This window comes from Aedes aegypti, chromosome 1 (assembly GCF_002204515.2).
Source record: "Aedes aegypti strain LVP_AGWG chromosome 1, AaegL5.0 Primary Assembly, whole genome shotgun sequence".
In the NCBI taxonomy this organism is placed as follows: Eukaryota; Metazoa; Arthropoda; class Insecta; order Diptera; family Culicidae; genus Aedes; species Aedes aegypti.
The window spans coordinates 194827128-194850802 of NC_035107.1; the positions used below are offsets into that span (position 1 = coordinate 194827128).

Sequence of the window (23675 nt, forward strand, 5' to 3'; positions counted from 1 at the left end):
GAATAAAATATAATTACAAATCCTGGTGACCTTGTTCAAAACAAAATTACCTGCTAGGGAATGCCCAATATAGTTGTTTTCAAGAATACACATGAAAAATCGCGGTTATTTACGAAAAAGTTTCGATTTCGATAGAAATTTCAAACGTTGTCCATCCCACAGATGTGGATCAGTGGAACATGAGGGTCCTTATTATGGATCAAACCGACTCATATTATGGATCTGAACACTTTAAAAGCAATTTATCTGTGAAGTAAACGAATGGTGTGTTAGTGAAAGTATACGTTTCGGCGTTCCTTTCGGAATCGTCTTATAGTTGATTCAAAACTGTTGTACGGGTTTCAATGTCCCACAGTTATGAATCAACGATTCTATGAATAGGGATAACATTTTATTTCCTACGGACGAATAAAATGTGCTAAAATATGTTATGATTGATTACAATGCTGTACAGATTTATGGTTCACGTAGATACAATGTGTTCTGCGTAATTGCAACTCTATTTGATGAAATATTCTCCGTTTAAGCCAACTTTGATCCATATCTGTGTGCTATCCATAACTGTGGGGTGACTGTAATACGTGATCTTACTTTCATGATCGGGAAATAGCTTGAAGTTTTTCAGAAAGCCCTCCAATCTGTATTATTCAACCATTTTATCCAATTTATCACACAGTGATGTCGCCAGTAATGTCTCTCTGGAGAAACCCATGAGAGATGCAGTTTTTAACAAGCTTTGAATGAGGTCGGCTGTCGTCAAACGATCAAAAGTCGCGCTACAATTCCTGCATTCCGGACAGATTTTCTGCCTCGTTTTAAATGCCAACATTTCCCTCTTTTAAGTTGCCTTTTTTCACGCTTCTTGAAATACATTTTGTCCAGTTTCAAACCTAGAAAATAGGTAGTAATTTTGAAAATGTTGCAAACCGGAACAACGTGGCTGATAAATCTGAAATTAAACATCGGTGTTATGAAAAATTATACGAAGTATTAAATACTATATTTATCACTACTGTCGCTCACTGTTCTTCTTTAAATGTTCTACTGTTCGAGTTTGTTGATTAGAAATTTTACACTTCCACAAGGATAACAGCCAAACGATTTAGCAAGCCAGGCAAATTTGCTGTAAATGTACATTTAAATGCATTTGAATGCATCAGATTTTCCGGAAACATTAAATGCATCAGAAGTGATCCACCCCTTGCATAGAACACATTTTTAATGAATACTAGATTGAAAATCATTCCGTTGCAAGGAAAATTAAAAACAAACAGAAGTCATCTTGTCTTTGCATATTGTTTTGAGCCCCTTAAATCTAGTCTAGTAACCTTTGATTATAGGCATATCGACATACGGAGAGAAAATTGGGAACGAAAATCACATCGAGATAGGGAGATATCGAGATAAGGAGGATATCGAGATATACACACTTACGGTTTCGCCGAGAACCCAACAGCTGATATCTCGGTAATAATTTGACGATTCTCGGTAAAACTTTTACCGAGATCTCGTTAAACGTTTACCGAATCTCGGTAACGTTCGCCGAGATCTCGGCAAAAAATTTGGATTGCCGAAATCTCGGTAAAATAAGTACCGAGATTCGGCATTGAAAATTACCGAATTCTCAGCTGTTGGGTTCTCGGCGAAAAATTTTACTGAGGTCGGTGAAATAATTTAAGTGTGTAGAGAGTGAAAATGTATGCAGAATGAAGGGGCCGAAAAATCATCGACATAGGGAGAGATATCGAGATGTAGAACATCGTGATGTAGAACATCGAGTTGTGAAGAGTCGACTGTATTGAAAAACTAGCTAAGAATGAATACATATTTGTGCAAATTATACACAAAAAATGGCTAGTAATTACGTCGAACCATATTTTGCCGTGTAGCATATATGCATACAGCAGCCAAACCAAATAGAATATCGCTTTCTCAAAAGTACCTCACCGTGTATTTGATCGGTTGAACTTTGTTGTGCCCAAAGAACCTCTCCCAATGCCAGCACATGGTCTTCGTAAGCGTACTTGAGCTTACAGTTGTCATCAAACGATGAAATCGACAAACAATACCCCACGACAGCATCCAAACCGTGTTGTTTGTATACGATAGCCATGGCGTAATTATCCAAAAACTACGCACAATCACTCAACGATCGCCCAAACACGCGGTGGATCATTCAGTAAGCTTTGTACCATCGATCAACTAACGCTGAACGGGAATCAAGTTCGTGAGGTTTCATCGATCGAGATAATTATTGGATCATAAAAAAGTCGCTGAAACTGCATAGCTTCAACTTTCGGCAACAGCAGGAGTGATTTTAAGGTGGTATTAGGGTGAGGCTCATTTTCGAAAATTTTAAAAATCAAGGGTTCATGTACTTATCTGAAGTCAAATCACATAAAAAGAGAAACCTCAAAGTTTGAGTAAAAAATGTAACGACTTAGAGGTGACGCAAACAACTTGAAGTTGACATTTCAAGTTATTAAATATGAATAAGATTACATTATTTTGTTATTTTTCAACAAATTTTGAATGTATTAGCATCATTCTTCTTCTTGTCGTTACATCAGCTGTCCCGCGAGCTCATCAATTTAATGCTCTTACAGCACTTCCGCAGTTATTAATTAATGCTACTTTCAGACTATATTACGTAATATCAGCCCTAGTCTGAACGTAGCACAAGAGCTTTCTTTGACAAATTTGCCATTTTCATGGCATTTCAATGTAGGCTGGAGTTATTCCGGTGAGCCACTGGGTCAGATCGAGTAAAAATGACCCCAACTTCCTTTTTAATCAATTCTTACCCAACTTATTAGTATATATCTGACTTAACAGTTGAAAAATAACAAAGTTATGTATTTCTTTTTTGAGGTCATATTTTATAACTTGTAAATTCACCATCAAGTTGCTTGTGCTTTGAATCTAAATGAGCGTACCCTAGTGTGTATCGGCTGTTTTATGCCAAATCACTCCTTGTATATGAATCATGGATTTTTTTTGCTAAGTAACCTTTGTTCAACTATAAGGGAAGCCTCCAAAACTGGACTTTGCCAATAAGCAATATATTATTGCAGGATAATCATCGAAATGAGTTGTGCAGTGTGCCAGAAGCATTGGGAATATTTTCTGGATGTCTATAATCCCAATCCACACGTGGTTTGGATTTTCGGAACAATTGCTTACATTACTATTGTGGCGGTCATCATTTCTGGATCGTTCATGTTTATGGACATAACCGGTGTTCCAAAGCGGTTACGGAAATATAAGCTACAACCAGGAACTAATGAACCCCTCACTTGGACACAATTGAAAAAGGTAAGTGTTAGGTGTATATATTGCCAAATTACATTCTATGTCCAAATTATAAATCGTTCACAGTTGCTTAAAACCGCCTTCGTCAATTTGATTCTGGTGGGAATTCCAGCTCTTTCAGTGTTCCACGGAATAACAGTAGCTTTGGGACGTTCTGTGGATTTAAGGACCTTACCGTCGTTGCTAGAAATACTGTACACGATCCCCATTGCCATGGTGTCGTCTGAAACGGTCTTCTACTACAGTCATCGAATGCTACACTCTAAAATTCTGTACAAAACCGTTCACAAAAAGCACCACGAGTGGACTGCACCAGTATCTCTTGCCGCCGTCTACGCACATCCTGTCGAGCACATTGTGAGCAATATGGCTCCGTTCTATGCTCCGGTCATGCTGGTAAGGACTCACATCATCACAGCTTGGATTTGGGCAACGATAGTGTTGATGGGAACACTGCACGATCACTCCGGTTACCATTTGCCGTACCTGTGGGGCACTCCAGACTTCCACGATTTCCATCATCAAAAGTGAGTAAAATTTAACCGATAGAAATGCGTGCAGAATTAGCTATTGAGAAATGGTCTACACGGTTATATGAAAAATATAAATTCTCGCTCTAGTCAACTTTGTGTGCTCCATTTTGTGCAAAATTTCAGCATGGTCGGTGAAACTATAATTTATAATAGTAAAACTTACTTTTACAAAGAAAAATCCTCAGAGGTCACCTATTAATGTCTATAAAGCATTTGCATTTAATAACAGAACTCGATAGGTAGTTGTACTATAAAGAACATTACCGAAGACCGCAAAGCAATCCGATGCTTGTAAAAATTTTATTAGGCATTGGACACTTAAAAAAAATTCGCACCGTTTTATTTGTATTGTTATTTCTATACATGGTAATCATCGTCACTTTGCCAATCGGTTTTCATTGGATAACTTTTTCCAAAAGTGTCGGATTTGTTCGCGGTCTTGGGCAATGTACTTCATCGTTAAATTACCTTTAAACTACTTAATTTATTTACCCATTACCAAAACGGTTTATGGACAAAAGGTCGAAGGGACAAAAGGTCGAAAAGGATTTGCATGGTAGGATTTTTTTCCTTCTTTAAAAAAGATTTTCGACCTTTTGTCCCTTCTTTTTTGTTCTTCGACCTTTTGTCATTTCGACCTTTTGTCTTTCGATCTTCTGTCCTTTCGATCTTTTGTCTTTCGGCTTTTTATCATAGATTCACCTGAACTATAGTTTCACCGGTCAAGCTGACATTTTTCACAGTATAGGAAGCCGGATTCTTTTTTTTGAAATTCCCTGATACTTCAAGGTTTTACAAGGATTCATAAAATAATTCCAGGTTCAAGAAATACTCTACTTTTATATGGCTAAAACAAAATAATGACTAATTTTATATTATTTTTAATATAATAGCAATTTATACACTTCTAGACATTTTTTTAACGCATGCTGAAGCTATTCCAATATCCAATATGAAAATTCTAACAATACGAAAGCTTAAGTTTTATTCAAATGAATGTTATTTGCCAATGACGGAGTCTTCTATTTCGTTTGTAAAAGCTCTTTTCATCATCGTGAATTGAACGGAACTTTCAAGTGCATCAGTATGCTTCTTCTTGAAAGTTTTTTTTAGTACTGCGTTCTCTTGCAAAAATATGCACCATTCATTTCCAAGGGTCATTTAGATAGGCGTAAAAGTAAAATTTTATTTAGATTTGTGACAATATGTGAAAATAAAAACTTAGTTTACCGATGTTTTCGCAAGTAATCATACAATTCTCACCTGCGAAAAAAACCTATTTTTTCAATATTTCAAATTGATTGAATCGTATTAATGGTTGTTACAAAAGTCATCTGCTACATATTTTGTAATGTACTAGTGGTCCCGGCAAACTTCGTCTTGTTATCAAGTAGGCTATTGAAAAATGCCATGAAACGTCCCATACAAAATTATAGTTCCGTTGAGTCTTGTTTTTACAACTTTTCCAGTGAATATCCTGAGATTGTTATCCAAACAAACCCGTCGGAGCACTTCAGGATCATAACTTTAAGAGAATTTGATAGCCCGATAGAAGAAAGATAGATAGATATTCCCATCTAAAGTAATACAACTAATTCGTAGAAGTTTTGTATCAATTTTTTTGTCGAATAATAGAGACAAGGATAATCAAGCCCCCGGTTAATCGCGTTCGACCTGTATAACATTTAAATGTGATAATCAAGACTTCTAAATTATTTCTCCCTTTCCCATGGTAGCTCTAGAGCTCCGACGAACTAAAGACAAACTGAATCAGTCATTATTGACGAAACATTTCCAAATCATGAATGGTGCTTCTCTTTCTTATATTCATGAGCTAATGAAAGTTAATATTTTTGTGAATTGCGTTTACCTTATGTGTAAATTTGTCAACTTTTCGAAATGTTGATTTTAAATGTTAAGGATGACACTATCGAAGATTCATGTCTCACATAAGTTCTGCAAACGATATAACTAAGGAAAATGTGGTTCTTACTAAAAATGACATCGCCGAAAACGATTCCGTTGTCAAAACTTTTATAAGTATGCTCAATTAGGCAACCTTACCGAATTAATGTTAAGAATGTAAAATTCCCTTAGGAAATTGCCTACCTCAAGGCGTATTCCGTGGTTCAAGGTGTTTTTAATTTTAAAATAACTCAAAAAGTAAATGGATTGTAAGCGTTTGGCTTTCATATTCGGCTTCAGGGGCCATGATTTAAGTAACGACATTTTCAGTATTACCGAACGTTGATCAATGTTACCCCATATCAGCTAAATTAGAAAATCGCCTTAAACATTTTTTTAACATGCTTAATTCTTTCAATAAACAAAATACAGTATATAGTCTCGAGCTATGGGTGGCAGTACTTGTTTTAAAAATATAAAATTTGCAACATTTGCATTTTCAAACAAAATATTATAGAAACCTTCAGAAAAATGATCAATGTTACCCCAGATTACGGTACTCGAAAGGATCCTCACTAAACAGGCCAAATACTTTTTTGACGTTAACTACGTCTTACGGCAATATACTGGGTGTCAATTGAAAATATAAAATTTTGCGACCGTCACGAAATTATGTAAGATTTTGAACGCTAATAACTCAGTCATTTATCGATAGATTTTCAATATTTTCCCACCAATCGGTCGGAAATGTATACAACAATTTCCTCGAATGGAGAAAACTATTGATTATTGTCAATAAACTATTGAAAATTGGGAAAATGTCGACCCCTTTGTTACGCAACCAATCACGTGCAAGCAGTTTTCCACGCTTCTTTTGCGTTCCGCTTCGCACTATAAAAGCAGACCGATTCCTGCTTCTTCGCTCATTCTTCTTCTTGCCGTAAGACTGTGAACATGGTCGGCGAGCAAGTCTCGAGTGCCTTTCGCATTCTCAGCTCAGTTTTCGATGGGACGCGAATGGAACAACAACACGCCGCCGCGACTGAAGCCGCTTGTTGAAGCGCCCATCGTCATCGCCACCGCAAACCTCATCGGGTGAGGAGGATTTCTACCAGTGCGCCGTCAGCTCCTCGCTGCCAGAGGCAAGCTGTTGATCATCAAGCGGCGGCAAAACACCAGCGTCCGGATTGTGAAATCGCTCAAGATTTCCTAATGGACTCGCGCTTCCAGAATTGGCGCTGCAGGAATCGGGGCGCAAAGGTAAGTTTGTACGAGGCGGCTGAAGAAAATCGACCAAAGCTGCTTGTTGAAGCGCACATCGTCATCCGCACCGCAAATCTCATTGGGCGAGGAGGATTGCAACCTGTGCGCCGTCAAAATGTGTCCATGTTACGCAAATTCAACAATTCAATCGGCCCTTTCCAGAGCCAACAAATGTGTTTTAAGGAGTTATTTGTGTAATATTCCCTAATGTGTTTACCACATACTTGCTATAATCTCTTAATTCATCTCATAGCATCATACAATAATTGATTTATTACGAAAAATTGACAATACGGCAATTTGAGGATGTTTCCGAGGACGCTGCTGCAGTGCCGTCGGGATGCAATAACACCATAATGACCATAATGCTCATCTTGTACATCCCTTACCAAGACATCAGTTTCATATAGCCTATTTCTTAGATAAGAAAACGAAGAATTTGAAAGGAGGAGCATCATCTGCTATTCTAAGGGTATAAAGCATCCCTCCTTCGTTGCATTCGGTTTCATTCTGTTTTCGCTTTCGAGCTTGTAAGAGCTCCTCCAAACGTGCTCAGCTCCTCGCTACCAGAGGCAAGCTGTTGATCACCAAGCGGCGGCAAGTTTGTACGAGATGGCTGAAGAAAATCGACCAAAGCCGCTTGTTGAAGCGCCCATCGTCATCGCCACCGTAAAACTCATCGGGCGAGGAGGATTTCAACCAGTGCGCCGTCAAAATGTGTCCGTATTTCGCGAATTCAACCATTCAATCGGCCCTTTCCAGGGCCAACAAATGTGTTTCAAAGAGTTATTTGTGTAATATTCCCTAATGTGTTTACCACATCTCTTGATTCATCTCATAGCTTCATTCAATAACTGATTTATTACGAATAATTGACAATACGGCAATTTGAGGATGCTCCCGTTGCTTCTGCAGTGCCGTTAGGATGAGTGCTCAACATTTCACAACGATTGTAAATTATAGCGGCATTTCAAACAGCGACTTTGATTTCCCATATTTTATGGGACAAATTCGATGACGAAAATTATCACATGTAACAAAATTGCACAGTCGAGTCTAGTACACGACACTGAAGACGGCCTTACAATTGACGTTGAAATACGCGTATCTGTCAAAGGATACAAACTCTAGTGGAATTTAATGATATTGTACTAAATTCAGTTTTATAATCTTCTTCAAATTGCACAATTGTAATGATTTTGGCAATTATAATAATGGATCAGAAATTCACCTTCTTAATAAATAAAACTAATGATTATCAATAGTTTTTTTTTTAATTTCTTTATTAGTATCATTCCAAACATTACATTCATTTCTTATATCTAGGTGTTCTGTGTTATTTGACAACACTATCATCCTAATTTGGTAAAACAAATTTAAGGTTTAATTAACATTTTGTTAACAACATATTTCATTTCATTTGCCGTAGCAGTTCAGTTTTTTTACAGGTGAGTTGATTTCACCTGCTTATAAGAGAAAAAAAAACGTTTTTAATATACTTAACCTAACTTAACCTAAACATATAGCGCATTAATCGTGGCAATAGAAGATTGTAACGATTTTTGCCTGAAATTATTAATGATTGTATTTGACATTTGTTCCAATGCACTATGGTCCAGGAATCAGTTTTACGCGGAAAGATGCATTTTGAGCTTTAGAATGAAACATTAGACAAAAACGGTCTTCTACAAAGTTGTTTGTATTAGTTGAGCCCTTTGTTTGGTTTTATTGAAAATTAGGGTGGACCACATTTTCCTAGAAATTGTGTAACTAACTTTCTTATTTGTAGAAATTATATTATACATGCTTCAGCAAAGTTGTAGACCATTCAATTTCAAGCAACTTTGCCAAAAAAAGTTTTTTTGTATCTCTTAAATTGACCGATTTAGAGCTTTTTTCCTACGGTGACCTAGGGTGGTCCGAACAAAACTGGTTTTCTGGCTCTAGAGTTTTCAATTCAAGTTTCTCATCAAAGTAGTCTATGAAACACTTTTAGAACTTTGAAAAATGCGTAATTTGGTGAGTGAAGAAACTCGCTATCTCCTTCCGTTTAGGAGTTATTGTTGTTTTTCTCTCAAAAACATGCCTATTTTGATTGTGAATTTCTCTGATTGGGGCAAACATAAAAAATATCTTTTGACGGCATTCAAAAGACAAAATAAAATTGTATATTATATCAAAAAATTACAGATGTGTTATTTTTGTAACTCTAATAAAACGTCTCGAAAGTCAAATAATTTTTACAACAAAAACTTTAATAACTTTTGAACTAAAATAGATATCAACAATCTTTTTGCATGAAAATTTGCGTTTTGTTAAGTTCTAAAAGTCGTTCATAGACGACTTTGACGAGAAAATAATATTGAAAAAACTAGAGTTGAAAAACTTATTTTTGTTGGACCACCCTGCGATGATAAGGAAAAAATGCTCTAGATTGGTCAAATTTTGAGCTACATAAAAACTTTTTTTGGCAAAGTTGATCAAAATTTCAAGTTCTACCGCTTTGCCTTAGAGCGTATACTAGTATTTTTGCAAATAAAAAAGTTGATTATATGATATATGTGATATTGTGGACCACCCTAGTTTCAAATGACACAGTATGAAAGCTTACATTTTTAGAAACAATTTTGTAGAAGATCATTTTTGTCTAAAATTTCATTTTCATGCTCAAAATGCAAAATAATAAAGAAATACATACTATAAAAATCTTCAAAATAGTTTTAGAGCCCTATCTTTCTTATTTCAGATTTCTCGTCAAAGCAATCTATGAACGACTTTAAGAACTTAACAAAACGCAAATTTTCATGCAAAAATATTGATGATATCTATTTTAGTTCAAAAGTTATTGAAGTTTTTCTGCTTGAAATCCTTTGTTTTTCAAGGCATTTTATTAGAGTTACAAAAATAACACATCTGTAATTTTTTGATATAACATACAATTTTATTTTGTCTTTTAAATGCCGTCAAAAGATATTTTTTATGTTTGCCCCAACCAGAGATATTCACAATCAAAGTAGCCATGTTTTTGAGACCGAAACAACAATAACTCCTAAACGGAAGGAGATAGCGAGTTTCTTCACTCACCAAATTACGCATTTTTCAAAGCTCTAAAAGTGTTTCATAGACTACTTTGATGAGAAATTTGAATTGAAAACTCTAGAGCCAGAAAACCAGTTTTGTTCGGACCACCCTATGTCACTGCTGGAAAAAAGCTCTAAATCGGTCAATTTAAGAGATACAAAAAAACTTTTTTTGGCAAAGTTGCTTGAAATTGAATGGTCTACAATTTTGCTGAAGCATGTATAATATAATTTCTACAAATAAGAAAGTTAGTTACACAATTTCTATGAAAATGTGGTCCACCCTAATTTTCAATAAAACCAAACAATGGGCTCAACTAATACAAACAACTTTGTAGAAGACCGTTTTTGTCTAATGTTTCATTCTAAAGCTCAAAATGCATCTTTCCGCGTAAAACTGATTCCTGGACCACTGTGCAATGTTTCAACATTGGATATTCTATGTAACTCATTGGTACTATACCAGGGAGGAAGCCTCAGAATCATTTTCAAAATTTTATTTTGAATTCTCTGCAGAGCTTTCTTCCTGGTATTACAACAGCTAGTCCATTTGGTACAGCATACAACATGGCTGGCCTGAAAATTTGTTTGAATATCAACAGCTTGTTCTTAAGACAAAGTTTTGATTTTCTATTAATAAGGGGATAGAGACATTTTACATATTTATTACATTTGGCTTGAATGCCCTCAATGTGATTTTTGAAAGTTAAATTCTTATCTAGCATGAGCCCTAGATACTTAACTTCATCTGACCAATTTATTGGAACCCCTCTCATCGTGACAACATGTCTACTTGAAGGTTTCAAATAAAGAGCTTTTGGTTTATGTGGGAATATTATTAGTTGAGTTTTGGAAGCATTAGGAGAAATCTTCCATTTTTGCAAGTATGAAGAAAAAATATCCAAACTTTTTTGCAATCGACTACAGATGACACGCAGGCTTCGTCCTTTGGCGGAGAGGCCTGTGTCATCCGCAAACAAAGATTTTTGACATCCCTGAGGTAACTCAGGTAAGTCAGATGTGAAAATATTGTATAATATTGGTCCCAAAATGCTGCCTTGAGGAACACCAGCTCTTACAGGAAGTCTTTCAGATCTGGAGTTCTGATAATTAACCTGAAGTGTACGATTTGACAGATAACTTTGAATTATTCTAACAATGTATGTTGGAAAATTAAAGTTTTTTAATTTTACAATCAAACCTTCATGCCAAACACTGTCGAATGCTTTTTCTATGTCTAGAAGAGCAAGACCAGTAGAATAGCCTTCAGATTTGTTGGAACGGATCAAATTTGTTACACGTAAAAGTTGATGAGTGGTCGAATGTCCATGGCGGAATCTGAACTGTTCATTGGCAAAAATTGAATTTTCGTTGATGTGGGCCATCATTCTGTTCAAAATAACCTTTTCAAAAAGTTTACTGATGGAGGAAAGCAAACTGATTGGACGATAGCTAGAAGCTTCTGCAGGATTTTTGTCTGGTTTTAAAATTGGAACAACCTTAACATTTTTCCATTTGTCAGGAAAATATGCTAATTGAAAACATTTGTTAAATATATCAACTAAAAATGATAAGCTACTTTCTGGAAGTTTCTTGATGAGGATGTAGAAAATTCCATCATCGCCAGGAGCTTTCATGTTTTTGAATTTTTTAATAATAGTTCTCACTTCTTCCAAATCAGTCTCCCAGGCATTTTCGAAAACGTTCTCTTGATTGAGAATATTTTCGAACTCCTGAGTAACTTCATTTGCAATTGGACTAGTAAGTCCTAAATTAAAATTGTGCGCACTTTCAAACTGCATAGCAAGTTTTTGAGCTTTTTCGCAATTAGTTAGTAATAATTTGTTTTCCTCTTTCAATGCCGGTATTGGCTTCTGAGGTTTTTTCAAGATTTTAGGTAATTTCCAAAAGGGCTTAGAGCCAGGGTCCAATTGAGAAATTTTATTTTCAAAATTTTTGTTTCTTAATTGAGCAAAACGTTTCTTGATTTCTTTCTGCAAATCCTGCCATATAATTTTCATAGCAGGATCGCGAGTGCGTTGAAATTGCCTTCTCCTCACGTTTTTAAGACGGATCAAGAGTTTAAGATCATCGTCTATAATCACGGATTCAAATTTTACTTCACATTTTGGAATTGCAATGCTCCGGGCTTCAATAATGGAATTTGTTAAAGTTTCAAGAGCATTGTCAATATCAAGTTTATTTTCTAAAGAAATGTTAACATCAAGATTGGAGTCAACATACGTTTTATATATATTCCAGTCGGCTCGTAAATAATTGAAAGTGGAGCTGATAGGATTGAGAATCGCTTCATGGGATATTTGAAATGTAACAGGGACATGATCAGAATCAAAATCAGCATGAGTAATCAGTTGGCTACAAAGATGACTAGAGTCGGTTAAGACCAAATCAATCGTAGATGGATTTCTAGAAGAGGAAAAACATGTGGGGCTATCAGGGTATTGAATTGAGAAATATCCTGAAGAGCACTCATCAAATAAAATTCTGCCGTTGGAATTACTTTGAGAATTATTCCATGACCGATATTTGGCGTTAAAGTCACCAATGACAAAAAATTTTGACTTATTGCGAGTCAATTTACGCAAGTCAGTTTGGAGCAAATTAACTTGCTGCCCAGAGCATTGAAAAGGCAAATAGGCAGCTATGAAAGTATATTTACCAAACTGTGTTTCAACAGAAACACCTAAAGTTTCAAAAACTTTAGTTTCAAATGATGAAAACAGTTGATGTTTTATACGCCTATGAATGATGATTGCAACTCCCCCACATGCCCCATCAAGTCGATCATTACGATAAACAAAAAAGTTAGGATCTCTTTTGAGTTTAGATCCAGGTTTTAAATACGTTTCGGTAATAACTGCTATATGCACGTTATTAACCGTAAGAAAATTAAACAGCTCGTCCTCTTTACCATTCAGAGAACGAGCATTCCAATTTAAAATATTTAAATTATTATTTGGATCCATTAGAAAAACGTAATCCAATAACAATTTGATTTGTAAATTTTACACCTACTTGATTATCAATAGCTAATTATTGAGTATTACCTACCTTGATACCTTGATGGCTACAGCGTAGCATCACGCCATTGCCGGGCGTATTGTAGAGCTCCATCTTCGTCGGTCTTGGGCGAAACTTCTCCAGTTGCCCCGAACGTTTAGGGTCGCCAGGTCCTCTTCCACTGCGTACAGCCAGCATATTCGTGGTCTTCCCCGAAGCCACCGACCTCTACCTGGTTCCCTGCTGAATATTATTTTCGCAATTCTTTCTTCCGACATTCGCACTAAGTGACCAGCCCACTGAAGTCTGCCGTATTTTACACGATTGATAATATTCGCATCTTTGTACACTTGATACAACTCGTGATTCATGCGTCTGCGCCACACATCATTTTCGAGTTTCCCACCGAGTATTGTCCGCAGCACTTTACGCTCGAAAACACCGAGAGCTTTCCGGTCTGACTCTTTCAACGTCCACGCTTCGTGCCCGTAGAGAGCCACCGGAAGAATCAATGTTTTATACAGGGCGAATTTTGTTTCGGTTTGCAAGCTGCGGGACCTAAGCTGGTTACGTATTCCGTAAAAGGCCCTATTCGCAGCCGCAACACGTCTTTTCACTTCGCGGGAAACGTCGTTGTCACATGTCACAAGTGTTCCAAGGTAAACAAATCCTTCAACAACTTCAAACACATCCCCATCAAACACTACCTCAGCACTTACACCACCATGCCTGACTCTATCTCTACCTGCAACCATGTACTTCGTCTTAGTAGAATTGATGGTCAGGCCTATCCTCGCTGTCTCCCTCTTCAGAGGCACGAAGGCCTCTTCCACTGACCTGCGATCGATTCCAATCAGGTTTACATCGTCCGCAAAGCCAAGGAGCATGTGCGACCTTGTGATAATAGTGCCATTTCTTTGCACGCCAGATCTCCTAATAGCACCCTCAAGTGCAATGTTGAACAGTAAATTTGAAAGTGCGTCTCCCTGCTTCAATCCGTCCAACGTCACGAACGAGGTTGACACCTCGTCTGCGATCCGAACACTTGATTTCGAACCATCCAGCGTAGCACGTATCAGTCTAATTAGTTTCGCCGGAAAACCATTTTCAAACATTATCTTCCAAAGCTCATTTCTTTTCACTGAGTCGTACGCCGCCTTGAAATCAATAAACAGATGGTGAGTCTGCAAGTTATACTCCCGGAATTTGTCTAGGATCAACTAAACAAAGCAAGCTAAACATCTGGTCCGTTGTCGAACGGCCCTCACGGAAACCAGCTTGGCATTCGCCGACGAAGGACTCCTCGAGCGGTCTAAGTCTGTTAAACAGGATGCGCGACAGAATTTTGTACGCCGAATTCAGCAGGGTAATTCCTCTGTAATTGGCACACTCCAGTATGTGCCCTTTCTTGTAGATAGGGCGGATGAGGCCATCCAACCAGCCGGTGGGCAATTCTTCGTCCTCCCATACCTTCAGAAGTACTCGGTGGATCGACTGGTAAAGCTGCTCGCTTCAGTGCTTGAGAAGCTCGACCGGATCTCGTCCTTCCCAGCAGCCTTACAGTTCTTCAGCTCACTGATAGCCTTTTTAACCTCTCCTATGGTCGGTGGGTCCACAGCTTGATCGTCATCATGTATGTTCATCCTGTTCCTCGCTACATTTCCATTCTCACCTTTCAACAATTGCTGAAAGTGCTCCTTCCACCTGGCAGCCACTGCCGTTTTATCGGTCAGCAAAGTCCCTTCTCGGTCATTGCACATGGCGGGCACTGGTACGGTATTGTGCCACGCACCATTGACCGTTGCATAAAGTCTCCGCATATCATTCCGGTTCATGCTTTCTTGTGCGTCAGCTACCACACTTTCTTCGTGCTGCCTTTTCTTTCTGCGGTGGATTCGCTTTTCTTCGGCTCTCGCTGCCCTGTACCGCTCTCTGTTCTGTCGGGTACCGGCCATAAGCATACGGCTTCTGGCGACATTCTTTATGTCTGTCACCCTCTGGCACTCTTCATCGAACCAGTCGTTCCGTCTTCGTCGTTGACCAGTGCCGATCATTTCCCGCGCCGTTGTTGTCACAGCTTCGTGGATAGGGTCCCACAGGCTGTCGACGTCTCCAGCAACGTTGACTCTTCCCAACTTCTCGTCTAGTTGCTGACGGTACTGCGCAGCTACCCCATCAGTCGACAAGCGTTGTATATTGAAGCGTAGCGTTATGTGTGTTGCGGAACTCGTAACGCTGGATAACCGCGCCCGAATTTTAGCTACAACGAGATAATGGTCCGAGTCGATATTAGGGCCTCGGAAGGTCCTGACATCAATGACATCTGAGAAATGTCGCCCATAAACCAGCACGTGGTCTACTTGGGAGCAGGCATCTCCACTCGGGTGTCGCCAGGTGTGTTTGCGGATATTCTTTCGCGCGAAGTATGTACTGCTGATTGCCATCCCTCTAGCAGCAGCGAAGGTTACTAGCCGCAGGCTATTATCATTGGTAACGGAATGAAGGCTTTCCGGAAGAAATCTTCTTTCCCGATCTGCACATTTGCGTCGCCGATGACTATCTTGACTAGAAATCCTTTATAAGAGAGATTCGCGGAAGCTGACATTTATGTCAAAGTGTGAGCCAATCGAGCAGCGAGAACTGTCAAAGTGTGAGCCAAACGAACATGCGTTATGTTTGTTTTGAACTTTTCTTGAGGAGTAATGTAATCCGCTTGAAATTATTTCGGTAAAAGTAATTTTTCATGAAGCAAAAAAATGAAATGTTTTACTTTTTTGAATTTTTGTCAATGCGATTTTTAGTTTTTGATTTTTTTGGCTGTTTATTAGTTTTGATATGTAGCTCAAAGATCTAAAACGAAACAAAATACACTTTATAGCAATGAGGAAGTCATGTCCGTGTTACAATATTATTCTCGATGCCGAGCAAAATCAGCACTGCTGGTTTGTTGCCAAACCATTCCATTTCACTTCCGCTTATCTCTCTATAAAGGATCACTAATCTTGACGTCTTGTTTTGGGCACTCTCCGTAGGCCTTATCCAGACTCTCAGAGAACTCATCCTTCATGTCATCGGGCTTATCGTTCGTTGGCGCATATATGCTGATCAGGCTGTAGTTGAAGAACTTGCCCTTCATTCTCAACACACAGATTCGGTCGCTTACCGGTTTCCACCGAATAATTCGCTTCATCTGCTTCCCAATCACTATGAAGCCAACCCCACGTTCTGCTCTGTCGCCACCGCTGTAGTTGATGTGGTACTTCAATGAAGTGTTGGCGATGGGGTCCACCGCTCGGAATTCGCGTTCTCCGGTTCTCGGCCAGCGTATTTCCTGGATAGCTGCCACGTTCACGCCGACATTCCGCAGTTCACGAGCCAGGAGCCCAACACGCGTGGGTTCATTCAAAGTTCTCACGTTCCAAGATCCAACTTTCCAATCGTTGTCCTTTATTCGTTGCCGGGTCTGTTGCCGTAAGATCAATCCGTTTGCTCTACTTTTGCCTTTCTTGGTTGGTGAAGAGTCTTCGATAGGCCACCTAACCAGGGTTGCGCTACCTGCATCGTGCTAGAGGGGCTGCCTCCTCGATGCTGACACGATACAGCATCGTCCGCTTGTTCTTTACATGATGACCACGGTCATAGCCATCACAACCATCCACCTTTATCAGGGCTTTGGACATGTAGCTCTGGTTCTCAATAGTTTCAGGTTCTTTCGGACATGCTACTATGGTGAGCCGTCATGCGCTAGCGGTGTTAATTATTGAGTATTAAGCAAATGTCAAATCATTCATTTCTTACCCATTAGCATTTTCTGAGATTTTCAAGTATTTCTCAGCCCAACACATCATTGGCACATATCCATTTCCCTCGCTGCCAAAAGCCTGCTGAGCTGTAGATTTTGAAGTTGCCAATCCAGCGTCTGGTTTGTGAAATCGAACAAGATTTCTAGATTGGCTCGCGCTTCCAAAATTGGCCCTGCAGGAATCAGTGCGCTAATGCAAGATTTGTACGAGATGACTGAAGAAAATCAGCCAAAGCCGCCTGTAGAAGCGCTCATCGTCATCGCCACCGCAAACCTCATCGGGCGAAGAGAATTTTAGCCTGTGCGCCGTCAAATTGTGTCTGTGTTACTCGAATCTAACAATTCAATCGGCCCTTTCCAGGGTTAACAAATGTGTACTAAAGAGTTAATTGTGTAATATTTCCTAATACCACATACTTGCTATAATCACTTAATTCTTCTCGTAACATCATACAATATCTGATATGTTATGAATAATTGCCAATAGGAGCCTTCGAGTGGTTAGAGTCCGCGGCTACAAAGCAAAGTCATGCTGAATGTATCTGGGTTTGATTCCCGGTCGGTAATTTCGTAATGGAAATTTCCTTCACTTCCGTACCTGCCACACGATGTACGAATGCGAAAATGTCAACTTTGGCAAGTAAAGCTCTAATCAGCGCATTGTTCAAGCCCTGAATGCATACTGTTAAGAATATTTAGATATTTTTTTCGGGGAGAAAAACTAGGGGTAATTCATATCGAAATCCTAAAATATGAACTGCAACGAATTATTGTGAAGAATTATCATAGATATTCTAAAAAAAATGAAAACAATTTGGAAAAAAATTATGTTATCCTGAAAAATATGTTTATAAGCATTCCTGAAATAGTTCTAGGAAATCCAAATGCTATTTTTAGAAATATTTAAGACTGAAAGAAATTCTCTAACAACTTTTAGAGAAACTTGGAGATGAGGTGCTTCTGGAGGAAATCTTTCAAGAGTTCATTGAGAAGTATTGAAGGAATATCTGGAAAAATATCTTAAGAATTTCAAGAAGAATTTCTGAGCAATCTATGTGGAATTCCTTGAAGCAATTCTCCAAGAAAGTTCTATGGCATTGGCTAGAGTTCAGCCTGGAAAAAGAATTAGCCAAATTTGAGGATTGCTTTCTTTCAACAAAAAAAAGTATGGTGGATGATCGTAATAGTGTTGCCTCTTGTATAAAAAAAGTTATAATCAGGAAGGAGTCCAAAATTTTCTTCCATGCCTAAAATTTTAAATTAGGTCTAAGGTAGTTCACTAGCCGAGAACATCTTTATTCATACGGATCTTCAAGTTTGAAATGTAAATAGATTCTCAGTTGTTCAGTTTTATCATATCAACTTGAATAAACGTTCAAGAATGTCATCTGGCAGGTACATATATCTCAATAATGTAAAAGCTTTTGATCAGTTTATTCATACGACTTATAACATAACGAATATGTATCTTCTTGTCAAAATCTTACTTATTTTGGTTTAAATTAATCAACTCAGTGGTCTGGAACTTTTCTGGAAAATGACTGGAAGGTCAGGGAATTTTATTTTCAAAATTGAGTCGACACCCTGTTGGTGGACCTGGATGCTACATTTCCTATACGAGCTGCCTGCTGAAGTCAAATGATAATGTGCAATTAATAAGTGTGAAGTACTGTAAAATTGTTAGTCATGTTAATAAAAATTATCGATTCTGATTTTTGATTCTATAAAAGATTATTCGCAATGCATTCGGGTTTGCGAATTTGTAGCATCTGATTTTCTTCAAATTTGCAAATTCAGATGCATTGCGCGTGAAACATTATCAAGCTCTGGAAGATGTCACAAATACTACAATCGTACAGTTCATTTTACTACACAAATGTTGTCAACTTAAACGCAAATGATGGTTCACAGAATAACTCAAAAATGTTGTTACGATTACCACGAAACATGGTAATTTTTACCGATTCCCTAATTCGCGGTTCCCATGGTAAATCTCACTACAAAATCCGTTTGAGATGAGTATAGTGTGTAGTCTGCACAAATAAAGTGGCGTTGTGCATTTAAATTAAACCATCAACATGGTAATTTCGACCGCAAGGCTCTTTTCAGTGTAGCATAGACTGTACGTGTCAATGGTTGCTACTCCGCTCTCCCAAAAATCATTACCCTAAAATTTAAAAGCCCCCCTAGCCTTCGGGCTAGTATCTACTGGTGAGTTCGTTTCGTGCTTTGGTTTCAAATAAAATAAAACATGACTGCTTTGATTTAGAACATATTATGCAGAGCCGTAGCGTGGCTTCATGGCGCCCTTGGCGAACCTCCATTTCAGCGCCCCTTAATCAAAGCTCAGCAAAAAAATAAAAATTAATTCTGAGCGATTTCTACAAGAATTTTTATGAAAATCGTCAAAAGTGTCATAAAAGGTTATATTATTTCCTTGAGATCAGAACATATTAAATTATTGACTAAATCTCCTGCAAGAAAAAAATAGTATTCTTTTATTTTCAATGAATATTATCTGAGTACTTTTGAATAAATCTGAAAGATGCATTGACAAATTCCGAAGAAATATAGAGTTTCTATAGCTGAGAACAAATTTACAGTTTCTACTAGATGTTTCAAACAAAAATTGTAAATTGTGGTGAAATGCAAATTTTTAAAGAAATTCTCCTGTACATGTTGGACCATTTGCTTTCAAGCAGAGTTTTAAAACTTTTCGTTCTGAATAACTGGAAAGAATTTTAGAGCTTGTGCCAGAAATACAACTCGAAAGCCATAGCAATCCTTTACAAAATTATGATTCTTAAACAAAGACCAACCTCATAATAGTAATTGTTATATTTTCTGAGATGTGATAGGATGGTTTTGATTCATTAGACATTTATAGAAATATCATTTTTCAGGAAGGAAAATTCTCTAGGATTTAAAAAGAAATATTTTTATTTGAAATTTTGCGTAGATTTAGTCAAGACATTATTTAAAAGCTTTATTGCAAAACTGCTGTTTGTAAATCAATTAAAAAATATTTGAAATATATCGATCCTTTCAAGGAATTGCTATTACCATTCAAATTGAAAGCATTCTTTACAGTGAGATATCGAAAAATGGAAATATTCACAAAAAATCTTAAGTTTTTTCAAGAACCTTTACGGTTGAAGAGAAGGTGAACATGGAAAATGTCAATCATGCAAATTCCTTGAAAGGTGATCAAATATTAACAATAACGTTAATGAAGAAGTCTAAATAGTTACATTCAACTTTACCACCGCATTTTTTTTTAAACCAAACGAGTTTCAGCTAGTGTAGAACATGTTTACGGTTATCTATATATAAATAAAAATGAAATGGTGTTTGTATGTCACGAAATGGCTTACGTACGGGTCAAGGATTCCAACGAGTTTGTGTGTATAAAAATCCCAGGATATTCACAGGGAACGTTGAAAAAACGAGAGTACACGGAACTGTCATTTTGTATGGGACGATCCATAGCGTTTTTCAACAGACTACTTGATGGCAAGACGAAGTTTGCTGGGAACACTAGTTAAAAATATATTACAAATTCTAGAATTATGTCTGGTGTGAGAATTTTCGTCTAGGTATAGAGCAGTTTACAAAATAATTAGAGTTATGAAAAAATTACGCAACATTATATCAGAATGACACCTAGAATTATGTGAAAGACCGATCAAGATAAAGCAAGAGCCTGCTGCTTAGAATCTTGTAATTGATTCTGTGAGAATCTTGCCCAATTTTCTGTTGAAAATCTGCTCATAATTTCGTGGATCCCACTCAGGATAATCTTAGATTCATGTTTAGTGTTCTATGAAAATATATCTTGTAATTTTACTAAAAAAAACGAGTGATCGAAACATACAGTATAACTTTTAGCATGCATACAAATTTGAATGATACAAATCTTCGTTTCTTCTCATTAACAAACTTAATTTATGTGTATTTATTTGAACTTCAAACTTTAAAAATATATATAGGAATAAACAATATCTTTTGAAATATTTATTGCATATTTTGTTAAAGCCTTTCAAAACCTGTTTTGTATGTTTCTTTATTATGTCCTTTTTTTTTTGGGATTGTTACTAATAATAAGCCCTAATTTAATACCTTCGAGAATTTTACCGAGTGATTCACGCATTTTGACGCCCCCTTTAGGCTGGCGCCCTTGGCGGGTGCCAACCTGGCCAACTGCACGCTACGGCACTGATTATGGTTCATTTGCATTAAAATCGTATGTAGAACAGAGTAACTAATAATCGTGTCCATCTGGTCCATAATAGTGTACAGTGTACCAGTGTACAATTATTTTCAAATTCAATCTTTTACAGGTGACTAAGATTTGTTTTACATCCACCGCGCTGCTTCGATTTCCATCATACACCTAACTTAACTTCCATTCACAGTGTACATATGCTATCTAAAGAGATTCCTATTTAGGTATATGTTATCGGTCAAAATCTGATCAACATCACACATAACCCCCATTCAATCTACGCATTTTGGCGAACCTCGATTAACTTTATAATCGTTTTGCTATTTGCTGCGTATCCCTATCGGAATTTGCTAAAGCGTTTGTTTTCAATTTGCTGGCTATATTTTGACCAGATTTTCTTATCAGCGAGTACACCACTTCACCTTTATTCCCATGGATGGTTCACTTCTAAGATAATTCATTGATATAGTTAAAGCAGAACCAACGCCGTTTACTGCCCTTTAGTGTGAGCCAGTAAGCGACATTGCCAACATGATCTGTGAGGTGTGTCAACGGCAGTGGGAGCGGTTTTTGGACATCTACAACCCGAATCCATCGGCATTATGGATTTTCGGCACAATATTCTACACTGTTCTGGTGGTAACCATTGTGTCTGGTTCGTTCATGTTTATGGACCTCACCGGTCTTCCGAAACGTTTACGAAAGTACAAGATCCAACCGGGAACTAATGAACCACTTACATGGGACCAGTTGAAGAAGGTGATTTGATTGGGCAATTTCGGCAACTATTACAGTGAAGTTACTTTTAATTTCAGTTGATAAAGACAGCATTTATCAACTTGGTTGTGGTAGGAACACCAACGTTGACTGTATTTCACATGATCTCAGTCAAAACAGGTCGCTTATCGGATCTTCGCCAGTTGCCAACAGTTGGAGAAATCTTATACACAATTCCAGTTTCGATGTTGTTAACTGAAGTTGCGTTTTACTACAGTCACCGATTGTTACACTCAAAACATTTGTACAAATTGATTCACAAAAAACATCACGAATGGACCGCTCCGGTATCGTTAGCCGCTGTCTACGCGCATCCTATCGAGCATATCATCAGTAATATGGCACCACTTTACCTGGGGATCTTTATTACCAAAGCACACTTGGTTACAATGTGGATATGGGCTACGATAGCACTTCTTGGGACATTGCACGACCATTCAGGCTATCATCTGCCCTATTTGTTAGGAAGTCCTGATGTACACGATTTTCACCACCAAAAGTAAATGCAGTTTCATATATACTGCACAGAAAACGCCTTTCCCTTTAAATTAATATTTTCATCAAATTTCCAGGTTCAATCAATGCTATGGAGCCATCGGCATCTTGGACTGGCTGCACGGAACCGACGTTCAGTTTAGACGTTACAAGGCCAAACAACGTGCAGCACTCCAGGACTCAGATAAATAATTGTCGGTGTTTCACACGCTTTTCGAGAAGAAGTTTGGTTTGTATGGTGCCTCAGGTGTAGTGTTTGAACTTATGAATAAAATTTTGAATAGAACAAAAACATGTCATATTAGAGTTAAGAGGAAACCCCAAACACACGATGTCCCCCTGAGCCTGGGAGAATTTTCAAACCCAAGTTGGGTAAAATGTGTAAAATTAAGGGGTCTAGTTAGTTAATCTAACAGATTCATGTGACTCGCTAGCTATAAAACGCGAAAGGGTGATTTGATTTTGACATTTCTTGCGTACACATTTATAGCTAGATCTTAGTAGGCAGTGATTTAAGTTTGTTGATAAAACTGTCGAGAATTTTCACAGCGTTTGTTTTGCCTGTCCCGTAGAATAATTTCATTCATTTAGGGCCAATTATTCTCAATAACTTATTTCTTTTTACTGTTTTAGGTTGGAATCCATATGAAAACCCAAGGGATTAATGAACTTATGACGAGAAATCGTTAGGATTCCTGGATTTGCAAGACTTTTACAGAACTATTATTACGTTTTAGAGAAACATTTTGATTTAAACATTTGCAATACACATCATTAGCTTGTTTATTGCTTGGTGAAAGTACCAGTAAAACAAATCTGGCCATACACAACACATCACTTGGAATATTTTTAATATGTAGTTGTCGATAATACATGTACTCAAATGTACCATGTTTTCGTAATGTTTGATCGATGACTGCACAGATTGACAACAAAACCATTGGCAAACTCAAAATTCTGAGGCATTCGCTACCTGCCTTAGAGGCTGACGTTGATAGCCACTCAATCTAATCAAGACTATCTAATAATTTTTATTTTTTCTTTCTGGAGGTCATCTTCCGTTATCCCTAAAAAATGATCTTCCGTATTGATTCTATTATTCGTTAATTCCGACATAGGTAGAGAATAGTTTTGTCAGGTATGCGGAGTGATCAACTTCACGTCTAGAAGGGTTGCATGGTTTATTAAATTTCATGTTTTTATCACAATGAAGTTTTCCATTTCCTCCACATCCTTCCTACAATTGTCGAATTATCGAATAG

At 37.6% G+C, this 23675-nt stretch overlaps 1 protein-coding gene across 6 annotated transcripts; it reads left to right on the top strand.

The window, feature by feature from the left end:
- Nucleotides 1-2085: 2085 nt before the first annotated feature.
- On the top strand, nt 2086-23301 carry LOC5567791 (fatty acid hydroxylase domain-containing protein 2). 6 transcript variants are annotated; one of them, XM_021856516.1, is made up of 4 exons: nt 2086-2333; nt 3075-3315; nt 3379-3839; nt 22491-22705. In XM_021856516.1, exons 2-4 carry the CDS (start codon nt 3088-3090, stop codon nt 22603-22605), a joined length of 804 nt encoding a protein of 267 aa, XP_021712208.1. In that variant the 5' UTR covers nt 2086-2333; nt 3075-3087; the 3' UTR covers nt 22606-22705. The 6 variants fall into 6 exon arrangements, with proteins under 6 accessions (XP_021712208.1, XP_021712201.1, XP_021712215.1 ...); XM_021856509.1 differs by having other exon boundaries at nt 2087-2325; XM_021856523.1 differs by having other exon boundaries at nt 2087-2322.
- Nucleotides 23302-23675: the final 374 nt, after the last annotated feature.